Here is a 22,140-nt window from a genome sequence, read left to right on the forward strand (position 1 = left end):
ATAATCAGGGCGTCATGGAACCCTATGCTCCATCCACAATGGTGAATACTCGAAACAAGTGAACACATTCGAAATAGACTTAAACAAAGAGGCAAATGGAAAGATGAATATGATGCAAAAAATGAAAGAGACAAAAAACACTAGTAGACAAAAAAGTGCAAATTCAATAATAATTTTTGCTTCTTAATTATGACTTTTATTAGAATAATGTCCCCTATAAGGTGCTGTGCATGGTTAGAACAATCATTTTGAGCTAGCAAACTCACTTTAAGAGCTGTCTTCATACCAGAATTGTTTCGGATTTCCTTTCTCAATTTTTTTGGCAGAAACACATTTTGCAGTAGCAGTAATGTAAATGAGAATTTAAAATTATCACCCAAGCTGTATGTTTATTGCAATGCAGTGCAGATTTTTTCATATCCAGCATGTCAATATCTGTTGTTGCGGAGCTTCTGTATTGATTTTATAGGGTAAGACAAAGCATATAAAATCCATTTTTGCAGATTCTACTTCAGACTATCCGCGGGTCCACAGCAAAATTCTCAAGTCTTTGCTGTTGATTTGTTAGGTCCAAACAGTGTTTCCAAGCCAATGTCGGAGCATCCCGGCCCCTTCTGCTGTTTCTTTCTATGTGACTTCTACTGTCAATCTAAGGCTGTGGTAGTCACATGGGATGAAACATCTCCATCGGGGGCCAAGATAAACAGATATCAGCATGGAAGTACTGTTATGATCTAAGAAATAGTCAACAATTTGTCAACATGTGAACATACTCTATGGTTAAGTTTCCAAGACGAGTTTCTGGTGAGTTTTTGACGCTGTGCTAAAAATGGTTTACAATTCCAACAGAGTTGATGGGACTTAAAGAAATCTCATGCCTAATGTGCTCTTTTTTATGCTGCATAAACTGATCTGCAATGTATGTTTGAAATTCGCAAAATGTCAATTATTTTTGGGGTGCACTGTGTTTTATGTGTGGATTTTCCTCTTTGAATTGCACTAGGTACAGAAAATCCACAATTAGAAAACACACATGCACTTGTAGTACTTTTCCACTGTAGAAAGACAACTAAACAGCACAGCTAATCTGCACATGGCTATATCAATAATGTTTTGTGAAAGCCAAATACCAGGAAATATCAAGAAGAAAGCGGCTTAAAGGGGTTGCCCACTACTCGGATAATCCCTTCTCAATGTTTCCGCATTTTAAATAACAACACTTACAGTCACCTCCAGTGCCAATGTCGCTCCAGTGGTGTCTTCCTTGACTCTTCCAGTGATTGTGTAGCAGTGTGACATCACGCGAAAGCTATGGCCAATCAGCGGCCGCTTCACCACCTTTGAACATAAGACATACATCCAGGGGACGAGAGAGCAGCAGCGCTCATTTCCACCAGATGTGATTTGTCCAAAGGCAGAGAGAGTTAAGCGGCTGCTGATTGGCCATAGGTTTGGCGTGACGTCACACTGTTTGCCGGTAGAGACAGTGCCGACACCACTGGAATTGCGCCGCCACCGGATGAGAGTATAAGTGTTATTTTAAAATGGGAAAACAGAGATTGAGAAGGGGTTATTCAGAGCAGAGGACAACACCTTTAATTTAAACCACAACATACCAAAAAGAGACAAAACCCGCAGCATCAAAAATGCGATTAAAACGCAATGAAAAAAATGCACATAAAAGGTGCAGAAATGGTGCAGAAAATATCCAACATTAAAAACTCCCCAAATACCCATTATGTGAATGCAGCCCAAAGTTGGAAGGACATTAGAGATCTGAAATACATGTTTTTAAATGTGCTAACATTAACGTAATTGTAAAATAGAAAAAAATTAGTGACAAAAAGTTTCCAATTAATTTAATGTTTGGAATGTGTAAAATACCTATTTTTTATATATATATTATGCATTGATTTAATTGCAAAATTAAACATAAATTATGCAAATCTAATAATCTCAGGCTGCACGTATATTCTTATATTCAGTCTTCCAGGTGTGGCGACAATCAGACATCTAACAGTCGCACCTGGCGTTCAGAAATACATGTGTAGTTATAAAACCTAATTGTCTCTTCTGTGTTGTGACTCTCACTGAATAAAACAACAGGAGATGTTGAAAGGAAAAGTAACTAGTTCAACAAGGATTAAAAGCCAATACATTAATCCTGCAGCATCTTTAGGGTAGAATTAAATGTACAAAAATCAATGTGATTGTTGTAGCTCTGATAAGTAGTTAGTAGCAATTACTTTAGATGCCAGTTTGTATTAACAAGTGCAAATTTTCCAGCAGATGAATATCCTCTTAGTGAGTGGCGGTATTCACATTTCACGGCTCATGAAACACTGGTTTAAAGAGGACACAACACTAGTATGAACCAATATGGGGATTTAACAGTCTTGCTGCTCAAGAATATGTTGTCAAGATTTGTTGTCAAGTGTTATAGATGCACTTATTCCAGGCAGATCTAACATTTTTAATCTTCTGAATGTGGAATACTTAATTTTATCTCAATTATCACTATTATTGTCCCTGTAAGTCAAGAGCGATCCATGTCTGAATATTATTATTATTATTATTATGCATTTATATAGCGCCATTTATTCCATGGCGCTTTACATGTGAAAAGGGGAAATATAGACAAGTATAATAAACATGTGTAAGACAAGGGACACACAAGTACATAAGGAGAGGGAACCCTGCCCGCGAGGGCTCAGTCTACAGGGATGGGTGAGGATACAGTAGGAGAGGGTAGAGCACGTCGTGCGGTGGTTCAGTAAACCGAGGATCATTGCAGGCTGTAGGCTTGTCGGAACAGGTGCGTCTTCAGGTTCTTCTTGAAGAAGTATACAGTATATTATCAAGTTTGATTAAGAAAAAAATTCATGTGCTCAAAAATCCATGGTTCACAGTCCAAAAACTAGCAATATTGACTTTTGTGTGTCTAATCATAATGCCTCTACATTTATTTTACAGTCTAGTGTTTCATTCCAATATTTCATGTGATATTTTTTATCAGTGCACATTATCATTGGTCGAGTGCCATTTGAGCCTGTGGATTATAAATTGCTTAAAGGGTCATGTAAAAAAAACAGTATTAATCTGCAGGTTAATAACATTCTCAACCTGCCCAGTACCCACACTGAGAGCCCCACTGCTAGGAGGGACTGCATAAATGGAAATGCAGACCCGGCTATTAGTCAGTGCCGGGGTCATGGTTACCGCCATCGCTCACTATGTACTGACCAGTGACTGGAGTCACTAAAAGCCCAAGTCTGCCGGGAAGAATAAAGTTAATTTCCTCCTGGCAGTGGGTCTCTCAGTGTGGGCACCGGTCAGGTTCAGAATTCTATTAGCCAGCAGATTAACGCTGTATCTGTAAATTAATAGCATTTTTTACATCACAAGTTCCCCTTAATAGTGCATGCCAAAAACCCCTCATTTAACTATACATCATATATTCTCTTCATCGCTGCCTTCTTCAGTGTATTTTAGCTCTCTCCTGAATGGAATCTAGTGCCAAATATGAAGGTAGCTACCCTATGTGTCATTGTTCTCACTTTACCAATTCTTGCCAAATAACCAGGGATATCAGCCAAGACAGACACCCATCTATGGAGAGAAGCTCCTCATGAGGGCAGAGTAGGTTTTGCCTGGCTGAATAAGATCCCCGAGATACCGCTTTGGGGGTGATGGACACTCCTTTAGTAAACCAGCTGTTTATGACATGTAATTAGCAATGTTCTAGAAAGAAGCGTGTATATTAATTTTCTCTAGTCCTTTTGAGGTAGCTACCCTATTAATCAATGCCCAACCTAATTATGATCTGCATTGTTGAGTGGTAAGAATCCATAACAGCTGTCTGTAGATGGGTGTCTGTCTTGGCAAATAATAATAGTCATGTTGCGAGGCTCCTTGGTTCAGAGTTTTTTTCTTTACAGGAGAGGGCCAGTTTGCATTTTTGTTGAATAGAACATTAACAATAGGTTTTCCCCTTCAAAGCTGCATTAAAGGCATCTAATTTAACGTGAACCTTTCAACTCAGAAAACGTTATTTATCTGCAGATATACTGTTAATCTGCAAGTAAATAGCATTCGAAAGCTGTCTGTCTTATTTGAAAGTATAGGGGGCTTTACACATAGCGATATCGCTAGCAATATCGCTAAAGCGTCACCGATTTTGTGACGCAGCAGCGATATTGCTAGCAATATCGCTATGTGTGATACTTACCTCTGACCGGCTCCCCCGCTGGTTATCGCTGACCACGCGAGATCATCCAGGTCCATTTCTCGTCGGCTGCTTCCTGCTGGGCTTCCTGCTGATGCTGACGAGCAACGTGTGGACGCGGGCGGGAGGACGTCATCATCGCCGCCGCGTCTGAAAGGTAAGTAACGACCGCTGCTGCGTCGCTGCATCGCTAGTGAGATCTGCCTGTTTGGCAGCTCACTAGCGACCATTTAGCAATGAACCAGCGATCCTGACTGGGTCATATCGTGGTCGGGATCGCTGGTCCATCACTAAATGTAAAGGGGCCTTATGGCTGCTGAGAGAAAATTGACCTATTTCCTCCTGGGAGTTGGTGGCTTTCAATCATGAGGAGAAGTGTACGCACTGATTACAGTCACAGCTCTGTTCATTATACTGTGAACGGTGACTGTTAGCCACAAGGCTGGAGTGTGCTTACAGCCATCGCTATCAGTGTAGAGAGCAGTGCTGTGAGTATTTTTATCCATCTCTGCACTGCTCTTACGACTAAAAGCCAGTGACTACCGGGAAAAAGTAAGTTCATTTTCTACTGGAAGCTGCACTTTCAGTAAGGCAGCTACCAGCATTGAAAGCTTTTTATCTGCCAATTAACCCTATATCTGCAGGTAAATGGAGTTTTACGAGGTGGCAGGTGCCCTTTAAATAGTTGAACTCTGCACCGCACTTCTGAGGTCATGTAATCTGACATAGCTGTCTGTAGATGGATGTCTGGTTTGACTTCTTATCCTAGTCATGATACAAGGCTCAGTAAATGGTCGACCAGACATTGACGTATAGGGTTGTTACAAGGCAGTAGTAAAATCCACTTTCAGAGCTTGTTTGCATATTTTTTCTTTTGAACCACTGTGAAAAAGACTAAATCCTTACACTTGGCTGGTCTCTTTAAGGACAGCTAGTTGCCCCACAAAACAGTACCTCCAGACAAAGCAATCAAGCCTATCCAATCAATGAGATGTTTCCCAGAAGCCATTTTTATGCCCTTATTTATGTGGCTCAGAATAAAATGAATATATTTGTAACGGAATAGTCACAAAATAGGACATGACGCAATGTTATGGGCATTACAGGGTATTGCCAATTTGCATGTAACCTTCACTGCTTTTATTACCCACGACATATTGTATTTGAACTTTTCTGCTTGATTTACCATGGCCCTAATTGCTACATATTTTGGCCCAGATGACCTGATCTGAACAAATCAAATCCTCTCAAAATAGATCATCTTATAAATATTTTATGGGCTTAGTTTCACTGTATTTATCAGAAATGGTTGTCATTTCCAATAAGCATTTAATGTTGGAACGCTGACACGTTTGACAGTATCCTGGAGAATTTATAGCAAGTTGTAGTGATTAAAATTTAAGAAACTGTTAGCATCTGTTCAATTCATTCAAATATTGAAACACTGAAGCTTTACATGTATCCGGTGTGACCATTAATTATTCAGTGCGACGTATTCCTGAGATTTTCCTTACATCATAAGTCAGGATGTTTGTTATAATACAATTATGAAGTTTAGGGATTGACATATGTAACAATACAATGTGAGATTACTGCATCTTTCCGTAAATGCAGGTCTAAATATAACAAAAAACATAAATAATTCACATGTCCTACATTATTTGTATGAGAGACAGAAAGGTTTACAAATTGTTATTCTGTGTTTGCTTAGAGTGTGTAAAGATGAATATGACACTTGATATATTCTCGTCACTTGTATTTCATTTTAGTAAAGTCAGTCTAAGTTAAGTATGTGATATTGTAATAGAGACTTCATGCGTCGGTGATGTCACTGGATATTTTATGACATCAAGAGAACAATTCAGATGAAATTGCTGCCTATACTATTTTGTAATATTCTGGTATATGTTCCCTGTTGCTTTACCTGGTAAAACTTCACTTTAAATGTACAACACCAGTGAAATATTTAGTCTCATCTTTTTATGCACTGGTTTTCCTTATTCTTATTGGAATGTGGATATTGTAAAGTAAAACTGAAAACAGCAAAATTATAAAGGAACAAATGGTTACAAAGTAATAAGGAAACACCTGTGAAACAAACCAAAATATGTGTTAAACCTTAGATATCTAAAAGTACCCCCCTTTTTCTTTGATGATAGCTTTACACCCTCTTGACATTCTATCAGGCAGCTTCATTAGGTAGTGACTTGGAATTGCTGCTAATTAACAGGTATGTCTCATGAAGAGTTAATTTGTGCAATCACCAGCCTTCCAATGTGTTTCATAGATGCAGTGTTGGTAAACAGTTTATACAGTGCTGAGCCCTAATCCACAACTGTTCTTAGCAAGGATATGGCAAGAACAACTCAGCTAAGTGAAAAGAAATGACATTTGATCATTAGTTTAAGACATGAAGGTCAGTCAATCTGGAAATTGGTAGAATCTTGAAGGTATTCTCAAGTGCATTCTTGAAAACCTTCAAAGGATATGATAAAATTGTCTCTCTTGAGAACTTCTCCAAGAAAGGAAGATGATGAATTACCTCTGCTGCAGAGGATAAGTTTATCAGAGATAATCAGCCTAAAAAAATGGAAATTGAGCAGTCTTCAGAAATTATGCACAGACATTAAGTAGCAGACACATCTCCACATCAACTGCCCAAATTGATGTAAAGAGACAACTGCTGAGGACCACAACCAGGAAGAAGACACTTGATTGGACCAAGCAAAACAAGAACTGGACATTAGATCAGTTAATGTCTGTGTTGTGATCTGATGATTCAAAAATTAGAATTTTCTTGGTATCTGCTTTTAATTTCTTTGTGAGATGCAGAAAATGTGAGTAAATTGCTTTTACATGTATGTTGACCAATATGAAGTATGGCTACCACAACATCCTGCAACAACATACCATCCCATCTAATTTTCACTTACTGGAACAGTCATTTGTGTTGCAACAATACATTGACCCAATACACCTCCAAGCTATATAAGGGCTAGGTGACGAAGATGGGATACTGGGTCAAATGACATGGCCTCCACAATCATCCAAACTCAAGCCAATTGAGATGGTTTATGATTAATTAAACCACAAACCTTTTGGAATGACATAAAGACTGTTTTAAAGTTACTCTAGGTGACTACCTGATGGAAATGTTTGGAGGAAAGCCAAGACGGTATAATGGTGTCACCGGGATAAAAGCAGGTCACTTTGAAGAATATAAGGTGTAACACATGTTCTGGTTTGTTTCACACTTGTTTCTTTACTCTATGTTTCCATATTTGTTCCCTCATGGTTTTACCGCCTTCAGTCTAAATCTATGAAGTGCACATTCCAATAGCAAGAATGAAAACCATTGCATGTGCCCAAACTTTTGACTGGTACTGTATACAGTGGGGAAAAAAGTATTTAGTCAGTCAGCAATAGTGCAAGTTCCACCACTTAAAAAGATGAGAGGCGTCTGTAATTTACATCATAGGTAGACCTCAACTATGGGAGACAAACTGAGAAAAAAAAATCCAGAAAATCACATTGTCTGGTTTTTTTTCATTTTATTTGCATATTATGGTGGAAAATAAGTATTTGGTCAGAAACAAGCAATCAAGATTTCTGGCTCTCACAGACCTGTAACTTCTTCTTTAAGAGTCTCCTCTTTCCTCCACTCATTACCTGTAGTAATGGCACCTGTTTAAACTTGTTATCAGTATAAAAAGACACCTGTGCACACCCTCAAACACTCTGACTCCAAACTCCACTATGGTGAAGACCAAAGAGCTGTCAAAGGACACCAGAAACAAAATTGTAGCCCTGCACCAGGCTGGGAAGACTGAATCTGCAATAGCCAACCAGCTTGGAGTGAAGAAATCAACTGTGGGAGCAATAATTAGAAAATGGAAGACATACAAGACCACTGATAATCTCCCTCGATCTGGTGCTCCACGCAAAATCCCACCCCGTGGGGTCAGAATGATCACAAGAACGGTGAGCAAAAATCCCAGAACCACGCGGGGGGACCTAGTGAATGAACTGCAGAGAGCTGGGACCAATGTAACAAGGCCTACCATAAGTAACACACTATGCCACCATGGACTCAGATCCTGCAGTGCCAGACGTGTCGCACTGCTTAAGCCTGTACATGTCCGGGCCCGTCTGAAGTTTGCTAGAGAGCATTTGGATGATCCAGAGGAGTTTTGGGAGAATGTCCTATGGTCTGATGAAACCAAACTGGAACTGTTTGGTTGAAACACAACTTGTCGTGTTTGAAGGAAAAAGAATACTGAGTTGCATCCATCAAACACCATACCTACTGTAAAGCATGGTGGTGGAAACATCATGCTTTGGGGCTGTTTCTCTGCAAAAGGGCCAGGACGACTGATCCGGGTACATGAAAGAATGAATGGGGCCATGTATCGTGAGATTTTGAGTGCAAACCTCCTTCCATCAGCAAGGGCATTAAAGATGAAACGTGGCTGGGTCTTTCAACATGACAATGATCCAAAGCACACCGCCAGGGCAATGAAGGAGTGGCTTCGTAAGAAGCATTTCAAGGTCCTGGAGTGGCCTAGCCAGTCTCCAGATCTCAACCCTATAGAAAACCTTTGGAGGGAGTTGAAAGTCCGTGTTGCCAAGTGAAAAGCCAAAAACATCACTGCTCTAGAGGAGATCTGCATGGAGGAATGGGCCAACATACCAACAACAGTGTGTGGCAACCTTGTGAAGACTTACAGAAAACGTTTGACCTCTGTCATTGCCAACAAAGGATATATCACAAAGTATTGAGATGAAATTTTGTTTCTGACCAAATACTTATTTTCCACCATAATATGCAAATAAAATGAAAAAAAAACAGACAATGTGATTTTCTGGATTTTTTTTTTCTCAGTTTGTCTCCCATAGTTGAGGTCTACCTATGATGTAAATTACAGACGCCTCTCATCTTTTTAAGTGGTGGAACTTGCACTATTGCTGACTGACTAAATACTTTTTTTCCCCACTGTATGTTAAAGCAACACTCCAAAATTTGTTTTTATTTCAGCCCTGGAGTGGTGGCACTAATTTAAATTTCTTGTCCATAATATTATAAACTTGGTGCATTTTGTGAATATCTTAACAATTATGTGAAAATTTTTTACAACATATCAATGGTGTATTTTATTTGCATTTTAAAGAAGCACTTGATTTAGGATTCATGTGAGCTCTTTGTGTTTTCCAGTGGCCTTCCTTTGCCAACAGTTCATGGTGCCAACTTGGGAAATTCAAGTGGAGGATCTGGAAGTTCCAGTGAATCTGAAACCAGCTCTGAATCAGATTCTGATAGCGAGAGCAGCTCCAGTGACAGTGAATGTAATGAAGAAAACCGTAACGTAACCCCAGAGGTAGCATTATCCACTGTAATCCTTGATTTATGAAGTTGTGTATGTATGTAAGTTTATTCACTATTGACTGTGCTTTTCATTGTAGTGCTGAAGGAATACACACATAAGAAATGCCATAAAAATTTGGTTAGGGTTCCATATCTGAATTTCCTGCATTTCCAAAGAAAACCATTTATCCTGTTTGATTTGGCTATTCCTGTGACTCCGAAAGACTATATTCCACTTGTTTTACTACCTCTCCACTGTGCTTGGTTTTATTTTATGTAAACTAGCATATTTTCATACATTACCAATGCATTTCCTTTAAATATTGCTGTGTGTATATGTGTACCAACAATAAGCGCTCTGCTTAGTATTCAACAGAGATTACCCTAAACTAACATTATAAAAAATGTATCATTTGATTGGATTATTTAGCATTTTTTGTTTTCTTAGATTTCTCTGGGGCACTGTTTTAATTTAGCGACAGCATACAATATGCTAGCTAATTAGGCATTTTGATAAATAATCTGGTATGTTTTATGAGTACTATAATTTTTTTTGGATAGGAAAGTGATTTTTTTTCTATACATTCCTTTTGTTTGACTAAAATATGATCCTGTCTTAAACCTACAGCCTGAACCACCATCTACAAACAAATGGCAACTGGACAAGTGGTTAAATAAAGTCAATCCACATAATAAAACGATAATTAACAACCAAAACGATGTGCATTCAGATAATAATTCTGAGCCTCAGAATAGCCAACAGGTTGAAGAAGAAAGCAAAAGGGAACTCAGCAGTGTTAACTCTCAGTCAGACTCCCTTCCCAGAGATAAAGAGCTATTGAGTCCAGTTAGAGAGAAGAACAAACCTAGGGTACCGCAAAAACCTCCAGAGTCTAAACCTTCAAAACAAAAGTCACCAGCTCACATTGAAACCACTCCACAAAGAGCTATTGCTAAAAAGCAACCAAAAAAGCTTGAAAGAACATCAAGTGCCGAAGACTACGCTTGGAATAAACCAAACCCCACCAGCAGTACTCCCAAAGAGAAAGATGTACGAGAAAACCAAGAGCCACCAAAAGCAAGAACAAAAGCCACTGTTGCTAAAACTGCTCCAAGAAAGGAGCAAAGGACTTGCACAAGTAATGCATCTGAGAAAAAGAAAGCAAGAGGGACAAGTAAAATAGTTCCTAAGTCAAGGGAGTTTATAGAAACGGATTCAGCATCAGATTCAAACACTGACCAAGAAGAAGTCCTTCAGGTCAAGCAATCAAAGGCTTGCACTGGTCCTACAAATCCGATTAAGTCAAAAGACTGTACCAACAACATCTTAAGTGTCAGCAGCTTAACCAGCAATAGCAGCAGTGTATCACTTGATCAAACTCAAAATGATCTGGAGGAACCATTTTCTCCTCTTCCTGTGGTTCAAAATGAACTTCTATCACCACTTAGGGAATTTGAAGAGATTAAGTCTTTATGGGTAAAAATAGACCTCAGTCTGCTATCCAGAGTACCAGGTCAAGAGACTTTTGAGAGTGAGGTCTTAAAGAGTGAAATCAGAGACCAAGGTTTTAAACACAAGCAGCAAACACCAGCCACAGCCACTGAGAAAAACTGCACAAAATCTAGACGGAAGCACAAGGTGAGTTAAGGTTAAACAGAAATTCAATGGGATTTAATGTTAACACTTATCTTACTTTGTTTGGTTTTTAAATTATGTTCCTGCTGTCCATGATTATATTTATATGCTAGAAATTAATGTTCTCAGTTCACTAAATGTGGGGTTCTTTTTTATCTAAATAAATAAATGTCATTTACTAAGTCCCACCCATGCCAGAACACTGCTACAGAGGGAATTACACATTTTTCCCTTCACCTTTCATCTGATTTTGTGCTATTTATCAGAAATACAATAATAAGGCAAAAAAAAAATCACTTCTTTTTCGGAAGAGTTCACAAATAAAGGAATTGTCTCCCTTTGTATCCTTCATAATAGAGCTTGAAAAGTAAAGAAATAAAATATGTATAATGGAATGTGTTGATTTGGGTTAAAAATTATTCCTATATTGTTTTCTTAGTAATAACGTAGTAAATCCATAATATATTATAATTAATGTAGAAAAATAACTCTGCATTGTACTATCCCTTTGTTATCCCACCTAGAAATTAATGAATAAATTGACAATGGGGTGTTATTACTTCGGGGTGTGTATATGCGCTGACATTTTGCAATCAGTTCTGTCTTGGTATGGACGCATGCACCCCTTTCACAAGATGACTGGCTGTCCCCAATTGTCAATTTATTCATAAGTGTTTCCTAATAAAAGGAATTCTAAAAAAAGGCTCTCCTGAATTACTTGTCTGTGAATTTAAGTACGGTACTTACTAAAACAACAATGCCAACAGTGGTGAAAGATTGGTTGAGAGGTAAAAATGTTAATCTATTAAAGAGGTATTATCAAGTTATTAACTAGCTTTAATTAGTTAGCATGAAAATATGCAAGTTTGTTAGTGACTTGCTATTTCTAACTGCTTTCATTCTTCTGCAAAGAGAGCATTTATCTTTCATAGTGAGTGTACAGTTAGTTTGCCTGGGTGGTTACATTCCAGGTTAGAGTTAGCCCATAAAATACCAGCCACCTCTCTCCAGCCTATTGATTTCTATAAAACAGGTATCTGCTCACCTTGCTCCCTCTTCTTTTTGGCTCCTGACAAGCTGCTGTTATAACTCTTGAAAATCACTAGACCCTAGCATCAACTTCTCCCAAAGCAGTTCTCCTAATCACAGCTTTCACTTTCCTGAGAATTGGGCTTGTTCAAATGCACTGTTATCTCTATGTGTAAATACAGAAGACTTCAGAGCATTCATTTCTGAATGTGTTATAGAAGAACTTGTGCGGAACATTAAAGTAATACTAACACTACAGTTCTACTGCTGACCGCTATTGTCAATCAAGAAGGAGTGCCTATCCTGAAAGAAACCAGAAGTAAGGAGACTGTATGAAGACTAGATAGCTCTGAGCTGCTCAAGAGACAATTGGAGAATATCCCTATAAGGATTTTAGCATAATTTCTCTTTTTGCACAAAATTAATTTTCAGAACTTTTGTTGCATTTTATAACAACCAAACCAGAGATAAAATGTCAATGTAGCCATTCCTAAACAATTGCTTCTGTTCAACTGGATATTCTCATTCCATAGATGCTAAAAGTAATGGGCAGTAAAGCTGTACATTGAAAATATTATAAGTTCAAAGAGATCTGTGTTTCAGTTTAAAACATGATGGTAATGATGAGTATATGGGGAGTGAAACTGCCTAGTGTAACCTTTTAAGCACAGTGGAGTCATTAGCTCAATGTACTCCTAAGTGACTGTTCCCGTAGGTCTCAGGGCTGGGTTGACAGTTTTTCAGTGCCCCCGAACAGTATGTTTCCAGTAGATTATATAGATGTTATGTGTTTCATTACATGGCTCATAAGGAAGAGAGCTGACCTACATATACCAAAAGAAGGTCAAAACTGTTGAAGAGACTCATTAAATCCCATTAGTTAAATGGAATATGTTCTTCATCCACTCTACTGTAGCACAGTGAAAGCGGATCTCTTAAACCCATGACCCACTGAAGACTAAATTACAGTACTTCTGTACTTGCAATGTGAAAGTTATTATTACGTCTAAATTCTGAATACAAAGTTACCAATATGTGACTACCAAGAAAAATTGAGGCCATTTCTGCAGTATGTAATCATGATTAAAAAAGTGATGCAAACAAATCTGTCTGGCTTAGAGGAGTAGTTTCACAACAACTCCAAGCGAGAGTAGCTTAAACCATTATGAATATTGTATTTAATAACAAAGTCCTCATTCATATGCATAGTCTCCTTTGGATTAAAAACATCTAAGTTGCAATTCAATACATATATTTCATAAACTCTCGTGGGGTGGTAAAATATAGATACTAATCTAGTGAAATTAGTTAAAATCTAACTTACTGTATACTCGAGTATAAGCCGAGGCACGTAATTTTGCCACGAAAAACTAGGTAAGCTTATTGACTCAAGTATAAGCCAGGTATGCCTTGTCCCCTCATCCCTGTCCTGGTATGCATGGCTCCCCCGTCCCTGTCCTTGTATGCATGGCTCCTTATTCCCTATCCTTGTATGCATGGCTCCCCCATCGCTGTCCTTATATGCATGGCTCCCCAATCCCTGTTCTTGTATGCATAGCTCCCCCCTCGCTGTCTTTGTATGCATGGCTCCTTAGTCCCTATCCTTGTATGCATGTTTCCTATTAAAAAAAAATTAGATGCAGTGAGGGCGTGCAGGAAGATGAGTAGGATGTCTTCTGGAAGCCGGCGGCTGCGGGTGTCACTGAGTGTGCTGTAAGAGAAATAAATATTAATTTCTCTTTAGCAGCGGGCATAGTTACAGCCGCGGGCATAGTTACAGCCGCCGGCTTCTGACTCCTGTGACCCACTGCTCCGCCGCTACCCCTCCCCCGTTGGTACAATTGACTCGTGTATAAGCCGAGGGGGTGTTTTCAGCACAAAAAAATGTGTTGAAAAACTCGGCTTATACATGAGTATAAATGGTATTTCAAATAGTCAGTAGGCACTAATGGTAAAACACTATTTTTAAATACTTCAAAAACTTTTAATTTTTAAGGAGTTGTTAGAGCATTTGCACTATCAGGACAGTTGTTTGTGATTTGAATGTTGCTTATTTTGCTCTTTGATGTCTCAAGACCCCAGAGCATAAACAAAGTAGGATGTAAAAATCAAACAAAACCTATTATGCACAACTCACTTTTCCGGCCACTCACACTACTCGTTCACCTTTGTCCGGTCCTCCGTGGCTTTTCTTGCAGGTGGCAACTTTAGCATCTTTACTCTAGGATGAATGGCCACAAAGGTGAGCTGTGAGGTGAGTATTAGTTATTGTACTGGCCCTTTACGTTCAGCAAGATGTCAGCCAGCGGGCAACCAATTTGCTGAACAAAAAAAATCATTCTGAAGGAAACAGATTGTTCTAGAATTTGACACAAATTATTTTACCCATATCTGATACTCATAAAAATGTTGTAAAATCTAGATATAGGATATGTGCACAGGTTACAGATTTTGATGCAGGTCCGCAGAGTTTTTGGACGGAATTGCACAAAATCTGCAATGTAGTGCACAAACAATGTTAATCTATGGGAATCCTGAATTTGGTGTGCACATGCTGCGGAAAAATATGCGTGGATTTGTAGCGTTTTATTTTCCGCAGCATGTCAAATCTTTTTGCGGATCTGCAGCGTTTCTGTACCCATTGACTACCATTGAGTCAGGCAAGTCCGCAGCAAAGCCACAGGTTTAAAATAATATGCGGTTTTACTGCGGCGTTGCATGCGAGAAACGCAGATCCGGAGGAGGAGTGTGTGGGCGGAAACTATGTGTGTGAGGTGAATGTGTGCGGATCTGTAAGCGGTTGTCTTTGTGTATGTGGGTGTGTGCGGGGCTGTGTATGTGTGTGCGGTCTGTGTGTAGGCAGGCATTGTCCGATAGGATTACTAGTCCCATCCGGCTATGTCTGCTACAGTGACAGCATTAGCCGATGATGGGACAGTAGTAGTCCCATCATCCGGCTACTGTGTTCAAGTGTAGAAAAAAAAACACATACAGTACATACTCACCATACAGCTAATCCCCGATGCCCTCGATCTCCTGCAAAAAAATAATAGACCAACAGTTAACTCCCTGTTCCTACGTAATCCATAAATATCGATTGTCCCATGACGCTCTCCCATGTAGAGCTGTCACATCGGCAGATGTAACCGCTCTCCAGGGGCCTCCATTGATGGCAGGTATCCTCCCGCAGTGGATCACCTTGCTGTCAGAGGTCCCTGAAGTTCATGCTGTCACTTGCAGCACCGCTGCGTGGGAAAATTCTCATGAAGTGTGGTAAAGTGAGAGCATGAACTCCAGTGAACCCTCAGTGATAACACTGCAGGAGCCATTATCTCCTGTCACTGTGTCACTGGATGCCCTGTAGAGCAATCACATCGTCGTGGCACATTCGTTATTAAATGGATTATGTCAGAACAGGGAGTATTTGTTTTGGTTTATTATTTAATTTTTATTTTATTTTTTTACAGGTGATCGAGGGCATCGCAGGAATTAGGAGTACAATAAAGATGGGATACTGTGTTTAGTGTATTATTTCATTAAAATACTTTATTCTGGCTTTGTGCTTATTTAACCCCTTAACAACTATAGGATTAGTAATGGATAGGTATCTTATTGACGCCTCTCTATTACTAAGCTGGGCTTGATATCACCCTACAATACAAAGGTGGCATCAACCCCCCAACTATTACCCCATATGCCATCGCTACAGGGCAGTGGGAAGAGAGAGGCTAAGTGCCGGAATTAGCGAATCTTAGAGATGCGCCATTTCTGGGGCGGCTGAGAGCTGCCGTTTGTAGCGGAGGGGGGCATTATCCATGGCTCCTTCCTAGGCTAGTAATATCAGCCTTCAGCTGTCTGCATAGCCTTTTCTGGCTATAAATTATAGGGGTACCCCACATCAATTTTTTGGGGGCCCCCTGTTTTGCTGTACTTTGCAGACAGCTGCTGGCTGATATTAATAGCTTGGGAAGATCCATGGTATTACCCCCTTCCAAGGCTATAAACATCTGCCCCCCAGTCGCTGACTTTCCCCCTTTGGACTGGAAAATTGCGCGGGAGCCCACACAATTTTTTTTCCATTTTTTTTTTAAATTAAACAGATATTGTGTTTAAGGCCGGGGTCACACTTGCGAGAAACTCGCACGAGTCTCGCACCTCAATGCCCAGCACTATAGATAGATATATCTATCGATAGATATATTCTGTTTATCTCTTTATATATCTATCTATAGATATATCTATCTGTAGATATATCTAGATATAGATATATCTATAGATAGATAAATAGAATATATCTATCTATAGATAGATATATCTATAGATGGATACATAAATAGAATATATCAATCTGTATATAGATATATCTATATATAGATATAGCTATAGATAAATAGAATATATTCTATTTTTCTATTTATATATTTCTATCTATAGATATATCTATATATCTATCTATTGATATATCTGTCTATAGATATTTAAATATTCACTTATATTTGTTTTGTGTGTAAACATTACTGTAGATCATGGTATATGATGATACTATGGTCTTCAATGGAGCTTGTAAAACAAGAGGTTGGACAAAGAAATGACATCTCAATGCTTTTTTTTTTTTTTTGTTAAGTAACATATATGTATTTAGCTAACAAAAACACATACAAATCCGCATGGAAAAAATGCATGAAAATTCGCATCAAAAACGTGCAGATTTTTACCTGCGTTTTCTGCCAAGAGAGGAAGAATCTGGGTAGAAAATTCCGCAGACAAATCCGTAACGTGTGCACATACCCATAAGTTAATAAATTTGAGTAGAATTGAATTCTATTAGAATTTTACAAAGATCCTTATTCACAAAAATGCTGAATTTTTTGTAATTCACTTCTTTTTTTTTTTTTTTTTTTTAAATTGACCTTTATTGCAATTAAAAGAGAAATATAAATGCAAATACAAGGCACAAATTCTACTGAAAATAAAAGGTCAACAAGACCACATAGAAATAACAATAAACAGTATTTTATAACTTTTAAAAGCAAAATAAAGTAAAATAAGCACAATCCAAGGTAGAGTCATGGGTTGTACATTGTTTCAATGCGTTATCTAATATTACCTGCATAGTGACTCAAACTTAAACATTGAATCATAGAAAAATAAGGTGTAGTCAGCTCTCCTTGATCTATGCACAGACTCCCTGCTGACAGCCAATGCCTCGCACGGATCAAGTCAGAGCAAATGGAGCGCCCCATAGGGCCTTAGGTTACTCGGTACCGAGCCTGTCAGGTTCTTAAAGGGGATGTGTCACGGCAGCTGTGACCCCGTCCGTGGCCCTGGGCGTCCAGTAAAAGATGATAAATGAAGAAGATGATGGGGTAGATGAAAGGTGATAATGTTGAAGGGGTAGTTTGTAAGGAATGTGTAAGGTGCTCCTGGGGAGGACCCACTAGACCGTGGCAACGAACCTCCCGAGGGCGAGCTGACCAGGTGGACCACCCCCTATACAGGGAGTGTATGGGGCAAGCCCGCGGGTAACTATCACCACGGCAGCTGGTACCCAGGGAACGTTTCAGCGGACAGACAGGTAGATCCGGATTGGAGACACAGGACAGACGGGCACGGCTTGGCGGTACAGAAGAGACAGGCACGGCTAGGAGACACAGGAGAGACGGCACGGCTTGGAGACACAGGAGTGACGGGCAAGGCTTGGAGACACAGAAGTGGCGGGCACGGCTTGGAGACACTGAAGTGACGGGCACGGCTTGGAGACACTGAGCCTAGGAGAGAGAACAAGGAGGAGTGAGTAACGGAAGGTCAGGAGGCTGGGAAGCACAAGGAGAGCGGGCCAGAGTCACTAGCAAGGTCTAGTGATAGTCAGGCATCGCCAGCAGGAGGAGGCGGCCTGATATAGGGAAGTGGGAGGACTTCCGGTTCGTGACCTCCAGTTGGAGGAGGAGGCGCACGTCCTCAGGAGGAGGAGAGCGCGCGCCCGGCCATAGAGTGGACGCGCACCCGCGGAGGAGCGGGGGCGCGCACCTGGCGCGATCCAGAGGGCCGGATGGAGGCGGTCGCCGGCCGAGGAAGGATGGCCGGGAGAGACCGCGCCGTGGCCCGCAGCAGCCGGCACCGAAGCGAGGAGGCCACCGGCGAGCGGGTGAGCTGGGGCTGGGGGGAGGTAAGGGAAGGAGTGCGCGGCAACCGCCGCGTGAAAGAATGTTTGTCGTGACGCCACCTGTAGTTTCCTGTCAGCGGTGACCAGCGCTGCAGAGCAGATCCTACGGGGCTGATTATGATGCAGCTGAGTTGTTATAGCTCTCCACAGGCAGAGCTTTTGTCCCGGGGCAGGCAAGATGTTAACGGTCGAGTCGGTGACTGTGGTGGCACGTGCGGTGTAGGGCAGGCAAGATGCAAATGACACGAGGGACACGACTGGGTGCAGTTTCAGAGTTTTACTCACAGTTGACTTGTGCGCACAGGTGCCCACTTGGTGCCTTGTCCTTCGGGTGAGAGGTCCAGGCAGATCGGGAAACACCTTTCCAGGACTCCCTTTTATGTTTGCCTTTCCTCTGGCGATCTCACTGCGCTGATTGTCACTTCTTGTACTTCGCGCCTTCACAACCAGTGTCCCTAAGCCAGCAGCCACGGACCTTGTCGGGCGACGTGGGTCAGGCCCCGGGATCCTCTATGGCTACCTTTTCAAGAAATAGTTGTGGATGTGGTTGAGGTACTTGAAGTCACCTCACCCTCCGGCTTGCTAGCTGAGCCTTGTAGTTTTCCACTAGTCTCAGGGGCCGGCTCCCCCACTGTGACCTGGAGCCTCCAATACTGGATACGGGCCCCACGGGTGGCTTCCACACTTCCCGTGCCCCAAGGAACCCTTCTCTCTGTCTAGGAGCTTTCTTCAGATGTTCCTCATGCCTCTCTGACCCTTGCTCTTCCTACGTCAGTCCTGCTCTGCTGTTCCGTCACAGACTCACTGACTAAATCTTTCTAAAACAAAACAATCTCACCTCAGCACTAACTCATCCCACTAACTGTCACTCATTGGTTGTCACCTCTCATACCAATCACCAAGCTCTGCCCCTTCTCTACCTTTCACCACTCTTCTACTAACACCCTTTCTTAGCCAGCCTGGGATGAGGCCATCCACCCACAGGGTACACCCAGATGCCCTGACTGAACTGGTGTGTTGAGTGCAAGTCCTGGCTTGTGCTCCCTCCTTACCTGAGGGTGGGATACCACATCTCTGGATGAGGTGCAGTACGTCTGTGGTGACTGGACCCTCAGGGATACCACACAAACACAAGTGATCAGGAGAAGCAAAAAAAAGGGATCCAGCGACGGCTGAAAAATAACTTTTATTGTAATGCTATAAAAACAATGAATGGCACATACTGTAAAAGTTTGTACTCTGAGAAGGGTAGATCAACACGTTTCGACAAGTCTTCCCCATGATCTAATCATGATGAAGACTTATGTCGAAATTTGTTGATCTACCCTTCTCAGAGTGTAAAATGGCCGACATTATGTGTCATTCATTGTTTTTATAGCTTTACAATAAAAGTTATTTTTTAGCTGTCGCTGGATCCCTTTTTAATTGCTTTAACATTGAATTGTTCCGTACTATTTATCCCCAAAACATCCTCATTCCCATTAGTAAGTACTAAAGAAAACCACTATGAAACAAAACACTTAAAAAGGAGGCTTTGTACAAGGCTGAAAGTATTTTATTATAACAATTCATTAAACACCGTATCGTGCAAGCACATATATAATGAGATATAATATAAATAAGAGGAGTCCAAATACAGGAAAAAAGTGGGTATACCTGGATAGGAAGAATATGCTGCTCTGCCTAAAAGGTCAACTCCTAAGAAAAACAATTTGTTAGCTGTGTCTAATAAATAGCAATGTCTGGAAACACAGACTAAGTATGAGGGAATTCTAACAGATTCTATCAATGTTACGCAGTCCCAACATCAATGAGTATAACTATCAAAGAAGAAGTAATAGTGGACTAATATAGAAATATTTCATTAGAATATTGCATCCACATAAAAGACTCAAAGAAACAGCATCAATACGATAACAAACATAGACAAAAGGACCTAATACAAGTAAAGTTCCCAGCAGTGCAGGGAGCCAGGGACCCACAACACCTGATGCACGTTTCTCTACTGTAATTTAACAATGGGGGATAAGAAAAAAAAGCAGGAGTGGATTCTAAAACCAAAAACACAAGAGACACACAAAGACAAAGAGGGATGGAGGAGGGGAGGTCTGGGAAAGAGGGTAAGGGGAACAACAGAGAGGCTCCTAATGTGTTTTCCCCTATATGGTTGAGGTAATCAGCAGATAATTTAAACTTCATCCACTAAAACTATGTTTTTTAGAATTAGTCATGGGAGTTACAGGAAAGATGTATATCTTTGTACCGTGTTAGCCAGTGGAAAGAAAAATATTCAGGATTGAGAGTCCTCAGTAGTTGATACCTTTTAATGGCTAACTGAAAAGATGGTAACACATTGCAAGCTTTCGAGACTACTCAGGTCTCTTCATCAGGCTAGACTAATACAAAATCTGAAGTCACATATTTATGCACAATAAAGCCTAGAAAAAATGCAATAGATAAGACAAGTGACGTGAAGCAGAACTATCAATATGGGAGAGTGAAAAACATAAAAATAAACATTGGACCAGTTCATAGATAAGGAGTCCGGATGTTTTATGGTCCTCTGATTGGGGTCTAGTTTTAAAAGGAAATTCCTTAATTGATGTAAAAAGACATAAATCCATGCGACACATTCATTCCAGCACTGAGAGTGTCAAAGTTCGTCATAAATTTGTACTCCCAAACTCGTCTCTCTCTCTGAGAATTGAAGTTACCTTTCAATACCAGTAATTTCATATCCACGCTGCTGTGATCAGGGATACAGAAATGTTTTGCCACAGGTAGATCCATTCTTTTTTCTCTTATTGTGTAACGATGAGCATTCATCCTTGTTCTAAGCTTTTGCCCTGTCTCCCCCACATACAGACCCCCAGTTGGACATTTAGTACAAATAATTAAGTACACCACATTAGATGTAATGCAGGTGAAAGTATGTCTTTATGTCTTTTTACATCAATTAAGGAATTTCCTTTTAAAACTAGACCCCAATCAGAGGACCATAAAACATCCGGACTCCTTATCTATGAACTGGTCCAATGTTTATATTTATGTTTTTCCCTCTCCCATATTGATAGTTCTGCTTCACGTCACTTGTCTTATCTATTGCATTTTTTCTAGGCTGTATTGTGCATAAATATGTGACTTCAGATTTTGTATTAGTCTAGCCTGATGAAGAGACCTGAGTAGTCTCGAAAGCTTGCAATGTGTTACCATCTTTTCAGTTAGCCATTAAAAGGTATCAACTACTGAGGACTCTCAATCCTGAATATTTTTCATGGGAGTTATTGATCGTGGAGGTGAGCTCTTACATTTATTTGGTAAAACCAGAGTGAGATTGTCGGAGTGGTGTCACTTTTTCATAACAAAGGAATGCACGCTCTTGAAGACACATTCAAGTGTCTCAATATTCTCAATATTGAGTTTTTATAAGTTTTTAAAGGAATATCACTGTGATGGAGAAGGATGAGAGCTAGATCAAGGTCTGATATAAGATCAGAAAATTTACGAATCACTAGTTGTACTTTTCCCCAGAAAGGAGAATGAAGTTTGCAAGGTGAGAAAATTTGTAATATGTCACCTTCTTCTTCCCCGCATCTCCAAATCATGGGACTAGCATCTGGAAACATAGAGTGTAGGTGGGTTTGGGACCCCATACCACCAAGAAAGTAGTTTATAGCCGGCTTCCTAAAGTAATTCAATTCTGCAGAGATTCAACTAATTGATAG

At 40.3% G+C, this 22,140-nt stretch overlaps 1 protein-coding gene across 4 annotated transcripts in view; it reads left to right on the forward strand.

Moving 5' to 3' along the window:
• The window catches only part of AFF2 (ALF transcription elongation factor 2), a 743,921-nt gene that overhangs the window by 640,156 nt on the left and 81,625 nt on the right, over nt 1-22,140 (forward strand). For all 4 annotated transcript variants that reach the window (XM_073543590.1, XM_073543593.1, XM_073543591.1 and 1 more), the window contains exons 10-11: nt 9,438-9,600; nt 10,216-11,226. In XM_073543590.1, the coding sequence (XP_073399691.1) occupies nt 9,438-9,600; nt 10,216-11,226 (1,174 nt within the window). The remainder of the gene's footprint in view (nt 1-9,437; nt 9,601-10,215; nt 11,227-22,140) is intronic.

Source organism: Dendrobates tinctorius, unplaced genomic scaffold (genome assembly GCF_039654945.1).
Source record: "Dendrobates tinctorius isolate UK_male_01 unplaced genomic scaffold, ASM3965494v1 ptg000133l, whole genome shotgun sequence".
In the NCBI taxonomy this organism is placed as follows: Eukaryota; Metazoa; Chordata; class Amphibia; order Anura; family Dendrobatidae; genus Dendrobates; species Dendrobates tinctorius.